This window comes from Pan paniscus, chromosome 20, assembly GCF_029289425.2.
Source record: "Pan paniscus chromosome 20, NHGRI_mPanPan1-v2.0_pri, whole genome shotgun sequence".
In the NCBI taxonomy this organism is placed as follows: domain Eukaryota; kingdom Metazoa; phylum Chordata; class Mammalia; order Primates; family Hominidae; genus Pan; species Pan paniscus.
The window spans coordinates 24,476,882-24,489,867 of record NC_073269.2 but is presented as its reverse complement, the minus strand read 5'-3'; the positions used below and the strand labels follow the sequence as shown (position 1 = coordinate 24,489,867).

The window sequence follows — 12,986 nt, the reverse complement described above, 5'->3', positions numbered from 1 at the left end:
CCTCGCACAGGAGGCCGCGGCTCGCTGATACTGCGAGCTGGGAAAGCCAAAGCTGGGCGGGGGTCCGGGCGGTGGGAGCCAAGTCGGATCAGGGAGTGGCTTGTAACTCGGCGGCCGATTGGACACGAAGAAGAGAGCGGGGTGGGGCTGGGAGGGTTGGGGGTCCGGAGCGGGGGCGCGGACCCAAGACCACCTGGAGCTCCGCCCGGGCAGCGCGGGGTCACGGCGGGAATTTTCGGGTCGCCGAGTGACTCAGCCCCGCAGGCTCGAAACTGCGGGCGCATGAGGTGTGCAGGTACGGGGGTGGGGGTCCCGCGCCGGAAATAGGGGCGACTGAGGGGCCGCGAGGCGGGGAGGAAACAGGGGGGCTGCGGTTCCGGGCGACACCGCCCCCGACGCGGCCGTGGAGGCGGGGCTCCCCCAGGTGGCGGGGCGGGGCAGGGCTCCCCCAGGTGGTGGGGGCGGGGCGCTGGGGAGACCCCGCCTCCCGCGCCCTCTCAGCAACCCGCACAGGGTGCACCCGGACGCTCCGGCGCACCCGGACGCTCTACCGCTCCCGCCGCAGTCGCCGGGCCATGGGCCTCGAGCCCGCCCCGAACCCCCGCGAGCCCGCCTTGTCTGCGGCGTGACGGGAGGCCCAGGTGAGGCCTGCACGGACGGGAGGCGGGCGGGTGCGGGCCTGGGCCCGGGGGAAGGGCGCGGCACGTGCCTGCGGGGCCAGGACGCCGTCCTCTGATCCCTTAACCCCCTACCCCTTCCCCAGTCTGGAGATGCCTGGAGGCCCGGCCATCCATCCCTTCCCCAACCGCTGTCTTTGTCCCGGAGACCGCCAGTGTCCTCCGTCCCACCCGGAACAGCCTATTGCCCCGCCCGCTTGGGAAGCACTCGCGCCCAAATCCCGCCGACTAACTTCTGGGGCCGCCTCTCTGTCCACTCCGATCACCTCCACGCCTCGGCACCGCCCCCTCGCAGGGTTCTAGCAAGTGACCTCACCCTTGTGTGCACACGCTCCCGGGTCTCTGCTCCCTACACTGACTCCGGCACCAAAGTGACCCTCCCTCATCTCTTCCCGCAGCTCACACCCCTTTGTCTTTCCCTAACCCTCCTCTCCCCACAACCCAAACCGGGTCACACATTGGTGGCAGGTGGGCTGGGATTCGACCATAGATGGGGTTTGTTTCACTTCTGGTTCAAAAACCTATTGACTTGGGTGATGTCTTGCACACAGGTCTTATTAGTAGGTAAGAAACAGCTGCTCCTCCACCCCCACCCCAGCCCCATGGAGCTTGCTTTTTCCAGGCCACCGTAGTCCTCACCACTGCCACTTTGCTTCGAGGTATCTGAATTCGAGACCCTTGTCCTTCCTGCGCTGACCCTCCTCTGCAGCTGCCGCCCCTCCCTGTGTCCTTCCAAGAAGTGCCACATGCACTGATCTCTTGTGTCCCCAGATGGTCATCATGGGCCAGTGCTACTACAACGAGACCATCGGCTTCTTCTATAACAACAGTGGCAAAGAGCTCAGCTCCCACTGGCGGCCCAAGGATGTGGTCGTGGTGGCACTGGGGCTGACCGTCAGCGTGCTGGTGCTGCTGACCAATCTGCTGGTCATAGCAGCCATCGCCTCCAACCGCCGCTTCCACCAGCCCATCTACTACCTGCTCGGCAACCTGGCCGCGGCTGACCTCTTCGCGGGCGTGGCCTACCTCTTCCTCATGTTCCACACTGGTCCCCGCACAGCCCGACTTTCACTTGAGGGCTGGTTCCTGCGGCAGGGCTTGCTGGACACAAGCCTCACTGCGTCGGTGGCCACACTGCTGGCCATTGCCGTGGAGCGGCACCGCAGTGTGATGGCCGTGCAGCTGCACAGCCGCCTGCCCCGTGGCCGCGTGGTCATGCTCATTGTGGGCGTGTGGGTGGCTGCCCTGGGCCTGGGGCTGCTGCCTGCCCACTCCTGGCACTGCCTCTGTGCCCTGGACCGCTGCTCACGCATGGCACCCCTGCTCAGCCGCTCCTATTTGGCCGTCTGGGCTCTGTCGAGCCTGCTTGTCTTCCTGCTCATGGTGGCTGTCTACACCCGCATTTTCTTCTACGTGCGGCGGCGAGTGCAGCGCATGGCAGAGCATGTCAGCTGCCACCCCCGCTACCGAGAGACCACGCTCAGCCTGGTCAAGACTGTTGTCATCATCCTGGGTAAGTGGGGCCCTCAGGGGGCAACAGGGACCCTGCTTCCCCCTATCTTACACAAGACACTGTGAAGCAATGAACAAAACAAGCTACCTGATAGAGGGTGATGGGGGATGATTTAGGTGGGGAATGTCCTCCAAGGAGGTGATAATGTATGTGAGCAGAGGCCTGAATGCTGAGGATAGGAACAGAGAGCCTTCCAGGCAGAGGAAACGGAAAGTAAAAACCTCAAGGCAGTACGAGGCCAGAGCCTCTAAAGAGGAAAGCGGGCTTGTGAGGAGGAGAGTTCAGCAAGGCCTTAAGGGGCACGGACAGGAGTCTTATTTTGAGTTTCATGGGAACCCCTTAAGAGTTTTTAGCAGTGCTGGCTGGGCACAGTGGCTCACGCCTGTAATCCCAGCACTTTGGGAGGCCGAGGCGGGCAGATCAACTGAGGTTGGGAGTTCACGACCAGCCTGACCAACATGGAGAAACCCCGTCTCTACTAAAAATGCAAAATTAGCCGGGTATGGTGGTGCGTGCCTGTAATCCCAGCTACTCGGGAGTCTGAGGCAGGAGAATCGCTTGAACCCAGGAGGCGGAGGTTGTGGTGAGCCGAGATCACACCATTGCACTCCAGCCTGGGCAACAAGAGCGAAACTCCAGAACTCTGTCTCAGAAAAAAAAAAAAAAAAAAAAGGAGTTTTTAGCAGTGCTAAGCCTGTTTTATCAAAAAGGCTTTAAATTGTTTTTTAATCTATATGTATTTTTAATTTTTTTTTTTTTTTTTTTTTTTGAGACAGAGTCTCGCTCTGTCACCCAGGCTGGAGTGCAGTGGCGCAATCTCGGCTCACTGCAACTTCTGCCTCCCAGGTTCAAGTGGTTCTCCTGCCTCAGCCTCCTGAGTAGCTGGGACTACAGGTGCGTGCCACTACGCCTGGCTAATTTTTCTATTTTTAGTAGAGACCAGGTTTCACTATGTTGGCCAGGATGGTCTCGATCTCTTGACCTGGTGATCCACCCGCCTTGGCCTCCCAAAGTGCTGGGATTACAAGCATGAGCCACCACGCCCGGCCCATATTTTTAAATTTCAAAATTTATTTTTGTTTTTAAGATACAGGATCTTACTCTTGCCTAGGCTGGATTACAATGGCTCCATCATAGCTCACTGCAGCCTCAACCTTCCAGGCTCAGGTGATCCTCCCGCCTCAGTTTCCTGAGTAGCTGGGACTACAGGCATGTGCCACCATACCTGGCTAATTTTTTATTTTTTGTAGAAACGAGGTCTCACTATATTGCCTAGGCTGGTCTTAAACTCCTGGCCTCAAGCGATTGTCCTGCCTCAGCCTGTCAAATGCTGCAGTGAGGTGTGATCGTGCCACTGCACTCCAGCCTAGGTGACAGAAGGAGACCCTGTCTCAAAAAAAACACACAGGCCGGGCGCAGTGGCTCACGCCTATAATCCCAACACTTCGGGAGGCTGAGGCGGGCGGATCACGAGGTCAGGAGATCGAGACCATCCTGGCCAACATGGTGAAACCCCATCTCTACTGAAATACAAAAAAAAAATATATAGCCAGGCGTGGTGGCACACGCCTGTAGTCCCAGCTACTTGGGAGGCTGAGGTGGGGGAATCGCTTGAACCTGGGAGGCAGAGGTTGCAGCGAGCCAAGATTGTACCACTGCACTCTAGCCTGGCGACAGAGCGAGACTCCATCTCACTCTCACACACATACACACACACACACACACAAAATGTCCAGTGCCTTGGCCACTGTGTACCAATTAGCATAGATGTCCCATCTTAGCAGGTCTTCCTGTCACACTGCAGAGTCAGCGAAACAAGCAGCTCTTGCACTGCAAACTTCACCACTATTGCTCGAGCTCTGGAGACCACTCCAACCCCAAACTGAGAGCTGTAGGTGCCGGGCCTCTGACAGCTTGCCCTGCTCACTTCCGCCTCTGTCCCACAGGGGCGTTCGTGGTCTGCTGGACACCAGGCCAGGTGGTACTGCTCCTGGATGGTTTAGGCTGTGAGTCCTGCAATGTCCTGGCTGTAGAAAAGTACTTCCTACTGTTGGCCGAGGCCAACTCACTGGTCAATGCTGCTGTGTACTCTTGCCGAGATGCTGAGATGCGCCGCACCTTCCGCCGCCTTCTCTGCTGCGCGTGCCTCCGCCAGTCCACCCGCGAGTCTGTCCACCATACATCCTCTGCCCAGGGAGGTGCCAGCACTCGCATCATGCTTCCCGAGAACGGCCACCCACTGATGGACTCCACCCTTTAGCTACCTTGAACTTCAGCGGTATGCGGCAAGCAACAAATCACAGCCCCTGATGACTTGTGGGTGCTCCTGGCTCAACCCAACCAACAGGACTGACTGACTGGCAGGACAAGGTCTGGCACGGCACAGCACCACTGCCAGGCCTCCCCAGGCACACCACTCTGCCCAGGGAATGGGAGCTTCGGGTCATCTCCCACTGCCTAGGAGAGTCAGATGGGGTGCAGGAATCTGGCTCTTCAGTCATCTCAGGTTTAGGGGGTTTGTAACAGACATTTTTCTGTTTTCACTGCGTATCCTTGGTAAGCCCTGTGGACTGGTTCCTGCTGTGTGATGCTGAGGGTTTTAAGGTGGGGAGAGATAAGGGCTCTCTCGGGCCATGCTACCCAGTATGACTGGGTAATGAGGACAGACTGTGGACACCCCATCTACCTGAGTCTGATTCTTTAGCAGCAGAGACTGAGGGGTGCAGAGTGTGAGCTGGGAAAGGTTTGTGGCTCCTTGCAGCCTCCAGGGACTGGCCTGTCCCCGATAGAATTGAAGCAGTCCACGGGGAGGAGATGATACAAGGAGTAAACCTTTCTTTTCACTCTGAGGTCTCCAAAACATTTGTTGTTATCAATTCAGTGTTTCTGTCCCTGTGTCCCGGAATTGTCTACCTTGGCCCAAGTCCAGAAAGGATCTTTCAACATGGTATCTCCTTGGCCCTGTGCTCGCTCTTCTTCAGTCTGGCTGGCTGTTATTCCATCTCTCTCTTTTTTTTTTTTTTTAGACAGAGTCTCACTTTGTAGCCCAGGCTGGAGAGCAGTAGCACAATCTCAGCTCGCTGCAACCTCTACCTCCCAGGTTCCAGATTCTTGTGCCTCAGGAGAAGCTGGGATTACAGGCGCGTGCTACCACGTCCAGCTAATCTCTGTATTTTTATTTTTATTATTTATTTATTTGTTTGTTTATTTTTGAGAGGGAGTCTTGCTCTGTCACCCAGGCTGGAGTGCAGTGGCTTGATCTCAGCTCACTGCAACTTCTGCCTCCTGGGTTCAAGCGATTCTCCTGCCTCAGCTTCCCGAGTAGCTGGGTTATAGGCATCTGCCACTACACTCGGCTAATTTTTGTATTATAGTAGAGATGAGGTTTCACCAATGTTGGCCAGGCTCGTCTCAAACTCCTGACCTTGAATGATCCACCCGCCTCAGCTTCCCAAAGTACTGGGATTACAGGTGTGAGCTACCGCGTGCCTGACTAATCTTTATATTTTTAGTAGAGATGGGGTCCCACCATGTTAGTCAGGCTGGTCTCGAACTCTTGACCTCAAGCGATCCACCTACCCACCTTGGCCTCCCAAAGTGCTGGGATTATAGGCATGAGCCACCACGCCTGGCCCCTCTCTCTTACTGGGGTCTTGAATCTGTTTCTCTCTGCTTCTGTTCTTTGTTTCCCCCATCTGTTGCTCTGCCTCCATCTCACTGCCTGTCTCCCTGTCTTTCTCTGCAGCTCAGAGTAGTGTCTGGACCCTATGAGCCCCCTCCCTCCCCACTGCCCTTTTGTTTGAGCCCTGATGGTTCAAGGTCACGTGCCCAGCCGTTTCTATCCCATTCCCCACCACCTGTATTCACACTTCCAGCCACAGGTTGTGGGGTTCAGGTAGTGGGATGCAGGATTTGAGCATGACCATTTCTCAAGCTCTTCCGATGTGCCTGGCATACTGGTAAACACTTTAGGTGCTTTTTTTTTTAAATTTTTTATTTTTTTGAGATGGAGTGTCACTCTGTCCTCCAGGCTGGAGTGTAGTGGTGCAATCTCGGCTCGCTGCAACCTCCGCCCCCGGGTTTCAAGCGATTCTCCTGCCTCAGCCTCCCAAGTAGCTGGGATTACAGGCACCTGCCACCGTGCCCGGCTAATTTTTGTATTTTTGTTAGAGATGGGGTTTCACCATCTTGGCCAGGCTTATCCTGAACTCCCGACCTTGTGATCCACCCGCCTCAGCCTCTCAAAGTGCTGGGATTACAGGCATGAGCCACTGTGCTGGGCTTTTTTTTTTTTTTTTTTTTTTTTGAGACGGAGTCTTGCTCTGTTTCCCAGGCTGGACTGCAATGACGTGATCTCAGCTCACTGCAACCTCTGCCTCCCAGGTTCAAGTGATTCTCCTGCATCAGCCTCCCGGGTAGCTGGGATTACAGGGATATGCCACCACACCCAGCTAAATTTTTTATTTTTAGTAGAGATGGGGTTTCACCATGTTGGCCAGGCTGGTCTCGAACTCCTGACCTCAGGTGAGCTGCCCGCCTCAGCCTCTCAAAGTGCTGGGACTACAGGCGTGAGCCGCCATGCCTGGCCTTTTTTTTTTTTTTTTTTTTTGAGACAGAGTCTCACATGATCTCAGCTCACTGTAACCTCCGCCCCCTCCAGGTTCAAGGGATTCTTCTGCCTCAGCCTCCCAAGTAGCTGGGACTACAGGCATGCACCACCATGTCTGGCTAATTTTTTGTATTTTAATAAAGATGGGATTTCACCATATTGGCCAGGCTGGTCTTGACTCCTGACCTCATGAACCGCCTGCTTTGGCCTCCCAAAATGCTGGGATCAGTCTTACTGATTTTTATGTGAGAACACTGATTCAGACAGGTTGTGATCTGGCCCATGGTAAACACAGCTTGGAGATGGCACATACAGGCCCCGAGGGACCAGAGAGGCCCCTAGGAGAGGGACTTCAGATTCCCACGAAGCCCAGGGTTGGTCCCAAGCTCAGCTGGGCTTTCCCTACCTCACCCCACAGCACCCAACCCATGAGTGCCAGATCCATGATGAGCCCCCTCTGAGATGCTCAGGGAGGCCCCCTCCAAGGCACAGTGTGTGCCAGGATGTCATTCTCTGCTCCCACCTCACCAGTGAGGAGGTGGGGTTATGTCCCTACTTTTGAATCCCATGCTGAATAACAGCTAGAATTTGAACCCAGGTCACTCAGAGATGTGAGCCACCATGCCCAGCCACCTGTGCCAAATTCTTAAACCACTGAAATATGCATTGTCAAAGAACCCAAAACTCCCAGGTCCTTCTATATTAAATGGCCCTGGCCGAGCACTTTGAGTGCCAAGGCTGCCAACTAATTTCTATGCAGTAGAGATCCCTGATGACCTCCAAATGGCAACAGTGGGACGGGTGAGGTGGCTCATACCTGTAATCCCAGCACTTTGGGCGGCCGAGGCAGGCAGATCACCTGAGGTCAGAAGTTTGAAACTAGCCTGGCCAACATGGTGAAACCTCATTTCTACTAAAAATGCAAAAATTAGCCGGGCGTGGTGGTGGGTGCCTGTAAGCTACTCAGGAGGAGGCTAAGGCAGGAGAAGGGCTTGAACCCAGGAGGTGGAGGTTGTAGTGAGCCAAGGTCACGCCACTACACTCCAGCCTGGGCAACAGAGTAAGATTTCTGTCTAAAAAAAAAAAAAAAAGGCAACTCTGTCTCAGGCGCTCTGAGCTGGCTGTTCACATCAGCTCCTCCAGGTTTTAACCTGCACCCAGTGGGTCTCCTTCGAGACCATTTCCTCTTGTCGATCTCCCGTCTCCACCAAGTGGCTTCAAATTTTTGTCTCTGCTGGTCCCTGAAGCTTTCAGTGCCCACCCCTCCAAGTTCTCTGAAGGATACTACTTTGTTGGGGTTGGGGGCAGGTTTTGCTCTCTCATCCAGGCTGGAGTGCAGTGGCACAAACACAGCTCACTGTAGCCTCTACCTCCTGAGCCCAACTTATCCTCCCGCCTCAGCCTCCCAAGTAGTTGGGACCATGACCAGCTAATTTAGCTATTTTTTTAATTTTTATTTTTGTAGAGATGGGGTCTCGCTATGTTCCCCAGACTGGTCTTGAACTCCTGGGCTCAAGTAATCTCCCACCTCAGACTCCCAAATTGTTGGGATCACAGGTGTCAGCCACTGCACCCAGCCTGAAGGCCACTACTGTTCAGGCCTCCTGGGCAGTGCTGTGCTTGTGGGTGACCTTTTGAACAGGCACTGGTCTCCGTGGCTCCCATGCAATCTGTTACTTTCTGTCATTGGAGCCAAGTGTCGGTTTCCTTCATCAGAGAGCTTTCCCTGTTGTCCAGACAGTCGGTCAATGTCTTTCATTTTCACTCCCTGCCGTCCCCTTTGGAGTCTCCCGACGCTCTCCAATCCAGCCATACCAGATGGTGTTTGAATTTCCTCCCCAGCAGCAATGGAGAGAACATGGGCCCCACCCTGGAAGGGCTCCCAGCCAGCAGGCTGAGGACCTTTTACTGAGCCCACATCTGGAGACCGTCCTCATAGCAAATAGGCTCCAGGAGGTTCTGTGACTTTGGAGAAGAGATTCATGTCCAGTCCATTACTTTTTTTTTTTTTTTTTTTTTTTTTGAGACCTGGTCTCCATCAACCAGGCTGCAGTGCAGTGGTGCAATCATGGCTCACTGCAGCCTCAAATTCCCGGGCCCAAGTGATCCTCCCACTTCAGCCTCTCAAGTCCCAAATAGCTGAGACCACAGGCGTGCACCACCACGGGGTCTCAATATGTTGCCCAAGCTGGTCTCAAACTCCCGTGCTCAAGTGATCCTCCTGCCTCCGCCGCCCGAAGTGCTAGGATTACAGGCATGAGCCACCGCCCAGTTCCTTTTCTTGTGCACTCGGAGCCTTCGATGCTGTGTCCTAAGGGCTAGAAACAAAGATGTGAGGATTCGCTCTGATTTGGGGTACACTGCAGGGGAGTCTCTCAGTAAACATCCTTCCTTCATTCGGTAACCACGTGGTAGCATTTTCTATGCCCAGAACTGTAATCTGCGAAGATGAATAAACAAGCGAGGTCACTCTTCAGCTGGACCTTGAAAGGTGACTGGAATTGATTTCTGCAGTGGAGAAAAGCGCTGCGTTCTGACCTCCTCGTTGCCATCAACCACGCACGCCTGCGCCCCGCCTTGGCCAGGTGAACGGGGCGTGGAAAGCTCTAGAGGAAGACCCAGGGGCCCCAGGGGCCCACCTGATGGGGCTGAGGATGCAGGGAGCATTAGGGGGACTGAGCAGGGGTCTGGGGCTTGGGGCTTCTGAAAATGAATGGGGGCTGTCGATCAAGCTATAAGAGGTGTGGGGTTCTGAGGAGGAGGGGGTGGCTTGGGGGAAGAGTTGGGGTGCTCTGGGGAGTGAGGGTCTCTGAGGACCGAGGGCTTTGAGGAGAAGGGGGCCCTGAGGAGGAGCAGGAACTCTGAGGAGATGCGAGTGGGGCTGAAGGAGGCGTGCACCGCGCGAGATGTGAGGGATGGGGGCCTCTGGCTGGAGCGGAGCCAGCGCTGCCCTCTCTCAAGGGGAAGGAGGGCGCTTGTGAGAAGTGCCGTTGCCTCGGCAACCCCAAACCGAGTCCAAGCCCGGGGAGGGGGAAGTTCGGGGCGAGTCCCGGGGGCGGTGCGTGGCGCCGGTTGGCAGACGGAGATGAAGGGGCGTGTCTGTAGGCGGTGCAATACACGGGTTGGCTGGCGATAGCGGCGGTGGGCGTGGCTTAGGCGCGAGCGCGAGCGGGCGCGGCGCTCAGGCAGCGGCGGTTGGCTGCGGCGCCAGTGGTAGTGCTCCAGGCTCGACGGCACCTTCACAGCGCCCGCCTGGCCCTGCCGCTCATGGCCGCCCCGCCGCGCCCCGCGCCATCGCCCCCCGCCCCGCGGCGCCTCGACACGAGCGACGTCCTGCAGCAGATCATGGCCATCACCGACCAGAGCCTGGACGAGGCACAGGCCAGGTGCTGCCCGCGGGCTCGGCAGGGGCCACGCAGGGTCGTGGCAGTGAGGTTGGCGGGCGGAGGGGACGGGGCGTGGAGGCCAGACTGACGAGGGGCGCTTGAGGAGGGCTGGAGGGGGTCCCGAGGACGAAGGGATGTATGGGGTTCAAACGGAACGGGCTGGATAGGCCTTATGGGGCCGAGCAGTGGCGTGAAGGATTTTCAGCAGCTCATCTTGGGGCGAGAAGGTTGGGTTTAGGGGTTTAGGGAGTAGGGCTGAGAAATGGGCACGTACGGGACTTTTGACGAGTGAATGACTAAATGGGTAAGTTAATGGGACTCCTGCGGCTGGGAAGTTTTTTTGTTGTTGTTTGACACGGTCTTGCTCTGTCGCCCAGGCTGGAGTGCAGTGGCGTAATCATGGCTCACTGCAGCATCCACTTCCCCGGCTCAGTTGATTCTCCTGCCTCAGCCTCCCGAGTAGCTGGGACCACAGGCGCACGTGCAACCACGCCCGGCTGATTTTTTTGTATATTTTGTAGAGACAGGGGTCTCGCTATAGTTGCTTGAACTCCTGGGCTCAAGCACTCATTCTGTCTCGGCCTCCCAAAGTGCTGGGATTACAGGCGCGAGCCACCGAGCCCGGCCTGTGGGTGGGAAGTTTCCAGGGCAGATGATGGAGAGTGAGTGGCGGGGAATGGGACTCAGGAATGTCTGCAGGAGACTGAAGAACTGAACTGGGGTGACTTGGTGTGGGAACCATCGAGAACTTTTGGGAAAAGGGTTAGTAGAGGAGTGGGTGGAGATGGAAGACCTATTTTATTTTTAATGAATTCAGCAAATTTTTATTGAATCCTTACAATAACTGGGTAGGGAACCGGGTGCTGACATAGTCCCTGCTCTCGAGTACATGATTTAGGGGAGGGAAAGTAAATAGCAAAAAATAAGGACTGGGTGGAGTGGCTCACATCTCTAATCACAGCACTTTAGGAGGCTGAGGCAGGAGGATTGCTTGAGCTCAGGAGTTCGAGACCAACCTGGACAATGTAGTAAGACCTCGTCTCTACTAAAAATAAAACTAAAAAATTAGTTAGGTGTGATGATGCAAGCCTGTAGTCCCAGCTACTTAGGAGGCTGAGGCTGCAGTGAGCCGAATCAAGCCATTGCACTCCAGCCTGGGTGACAGAGCTAGACCCTGTCTCAAACAAAAGCAAAAAAGTATAAGCCAGGCATGGTAGCATGGGTAGGTAATCCCAGCTGCCTACCAGTGGGAGGATCACTTGAGTCCAGCAGTTTGAGACCAGCCTGGGCAACATAGTGAGACCATCCTGCACCAATCTGAGAAAAGAAAAAAATAAAATAAATGGCAATAAAAGCTGTAGGGATAGGGGTTGCATGCTATAGGAAGCCAGGTGGAGAAGAACATCTTTGGAGAGGACAGCACCTTCAGAGGCCCTGAGGTGGGAAAGAGGATGTAGAAAGCGGAGTCTGGCTGGGAAGAGAAAGTTCCTAGCCAGGGAGGGAAAGAGTTGAGTTTAAAGGAAGGCTGGGGCCAGGTACGGTGGCTCACGCCTGTAATCCCAGCACTTTGGGAGGCCAAGGCGGGTGGACCACGAGGTCAGGAGTTCAATACCAGCCTGGCCAACATGGTGAAACCCAGTCTCTACCAAAAATACAAAAATTAGCTGTGTGTAGTGGTGCACACCTATAATCCCAACTACTTGGGAGGCTGAGGCAGGAGAATCACTGGAACCTGGGAGGCGGAGGCTGCAGTGAGCCGAGATCACACCACTGCACTCCAGCCTGGGCGACAGAGCGAGATTCCGTCTGAACAAAAAATAATAATAATAATAAAGGGAGGCTGGAACCCAATTACATGGGGCCTACGAATCTCAGTAAAGAGTTTTTGTTTGTTCAGCCAGGCACCGTGGCTGACACCTGTAATCCCTGCACTTTGGGAGGCCAAGGTGGGCAGATCACCTGAGGTCAAGAGTTCAAGACCAGCCTGGCCAACATGGCAAAACCCCATCTCTACTAAAAATACGAAAATTAGCTGGGCGTGGTGGTGCATGTCTATGGTCCCAGCTACTTGGGAGGCTGAGGCAGGAAAAACACTTGAACCCAGTAGGTGCCTGGGTTCAAGCGCCACTGCATTCCAACCTGGGCGACAGAGTGAGACTCTGTCTCCATAAAAAAATGGTTTTGTTTTTGTCATCTGGATAACAATCAATAGGGAGTTCGGACTATTTATTCCAGTTGCAATGGGGAAAAATAAAGGAGTTTTTAGACCTCCCATCCCGTTTACCTCCACTCACCACTTGTCAGCCAGCCAGGATCCGTAGAATCTGCTTCACAAGGCAGCCCACTGTGTCTGGGTCCTGCAGTGATTATTACAGAAAAGGAAAGGAAAGGACTGAAGTCCTTTTGGAGGATGAGGCCTTGTTGAATGGGGACTGTTGTAAGGTGAGGGACGGTCTCTGGGTATGGGACTAGGGTCTGGTGGTGTGGACTGTGTACCCACTAGAGCCCTGTAGTGGGGAGGGGTTACAAAGCCAGGTAAACAGCAGTCCTAGGAAGGAAGAGGCAGAGAAAAAGGTGGATAATGCATGCATTTGTTCTTCAATGAATTGTGTGTGTGTGTGTGTGACGGACTCTCACTCTGTTGCCCAGGCTGGAGTGCAGTGACGCGATCTCGGCTCACTGCAACCTCTGCCTCCCAGGTTCAAGCAATTCTCCTGCCTCAGCTTCCTGAGTAGCCGGGACTACAGGCATACGCCCCATGCCTGGCTAGTTTTGTATTTTTAGTAGAGATGGGGTTTCAC

The 12,986-nt window shown here is 55.1% G+C and overlaps 2 protein-coding genes across 6 annotated transcripts in view; both read left to right on the top strand.

Annotated features, from left to right (window-relative positions):
- The first annotated feature begins 171 nt into the window (after positions 1–171).
- LPAR2 (lysophosphatidic acid receptor 2) lies at positions 172–5,039 on the top strand. Of its 5 annotated transcripts, XM_055104081.2 has the most exons (4): positions 479–641; positions 764–1,336; positions 1,449–2,190; positions 4,137–5,039. In XM_055104081.2, exons 3-4 carry the CDS (start codon positions 1,449–1,451, stop codon positions 4,448–4,450), a joined length of 1,056 nt encoding a protein of 351 aa, XP_054960056.2. In that variant the 5' UTR covers positions 479–641; positions 764–1,336; the 3' UTR covers positions 4,451–5,039. The 5 variants fall into 5 exon arrangements, with proteins under 5 accessions (XP_034801425.2, XP_054960056.2, XP_034801421.2 ...); XM_034945534.2 differs by lacking the exons at positions 479–641; positions 764–1,336 and adding an exon at positions 172–295; XM_034945530.3 differs by lacking the exon at positions 764–1,336.
- Positions 5,040–5,190: 151 nt separating this feature from the next.
- Positions 5,191–12,986, top strand: part of PBX4 (PBX homeobox 4) — a 60,606-nt gene continuing 52,810 nt past the window's right edge. Inside the window, exon 1 of the mRNA XM_008970975.5 lies at positions 5,191–10,185. Coding sequence (XP_008969223.3) covers positions 10,067–10,185 — 119 coding nt within the window. The 5' untranslated portion in view covers positions 5,191–10,066. The remainder of the gene's footprint in view (positions 10,186–12,986) is intronic.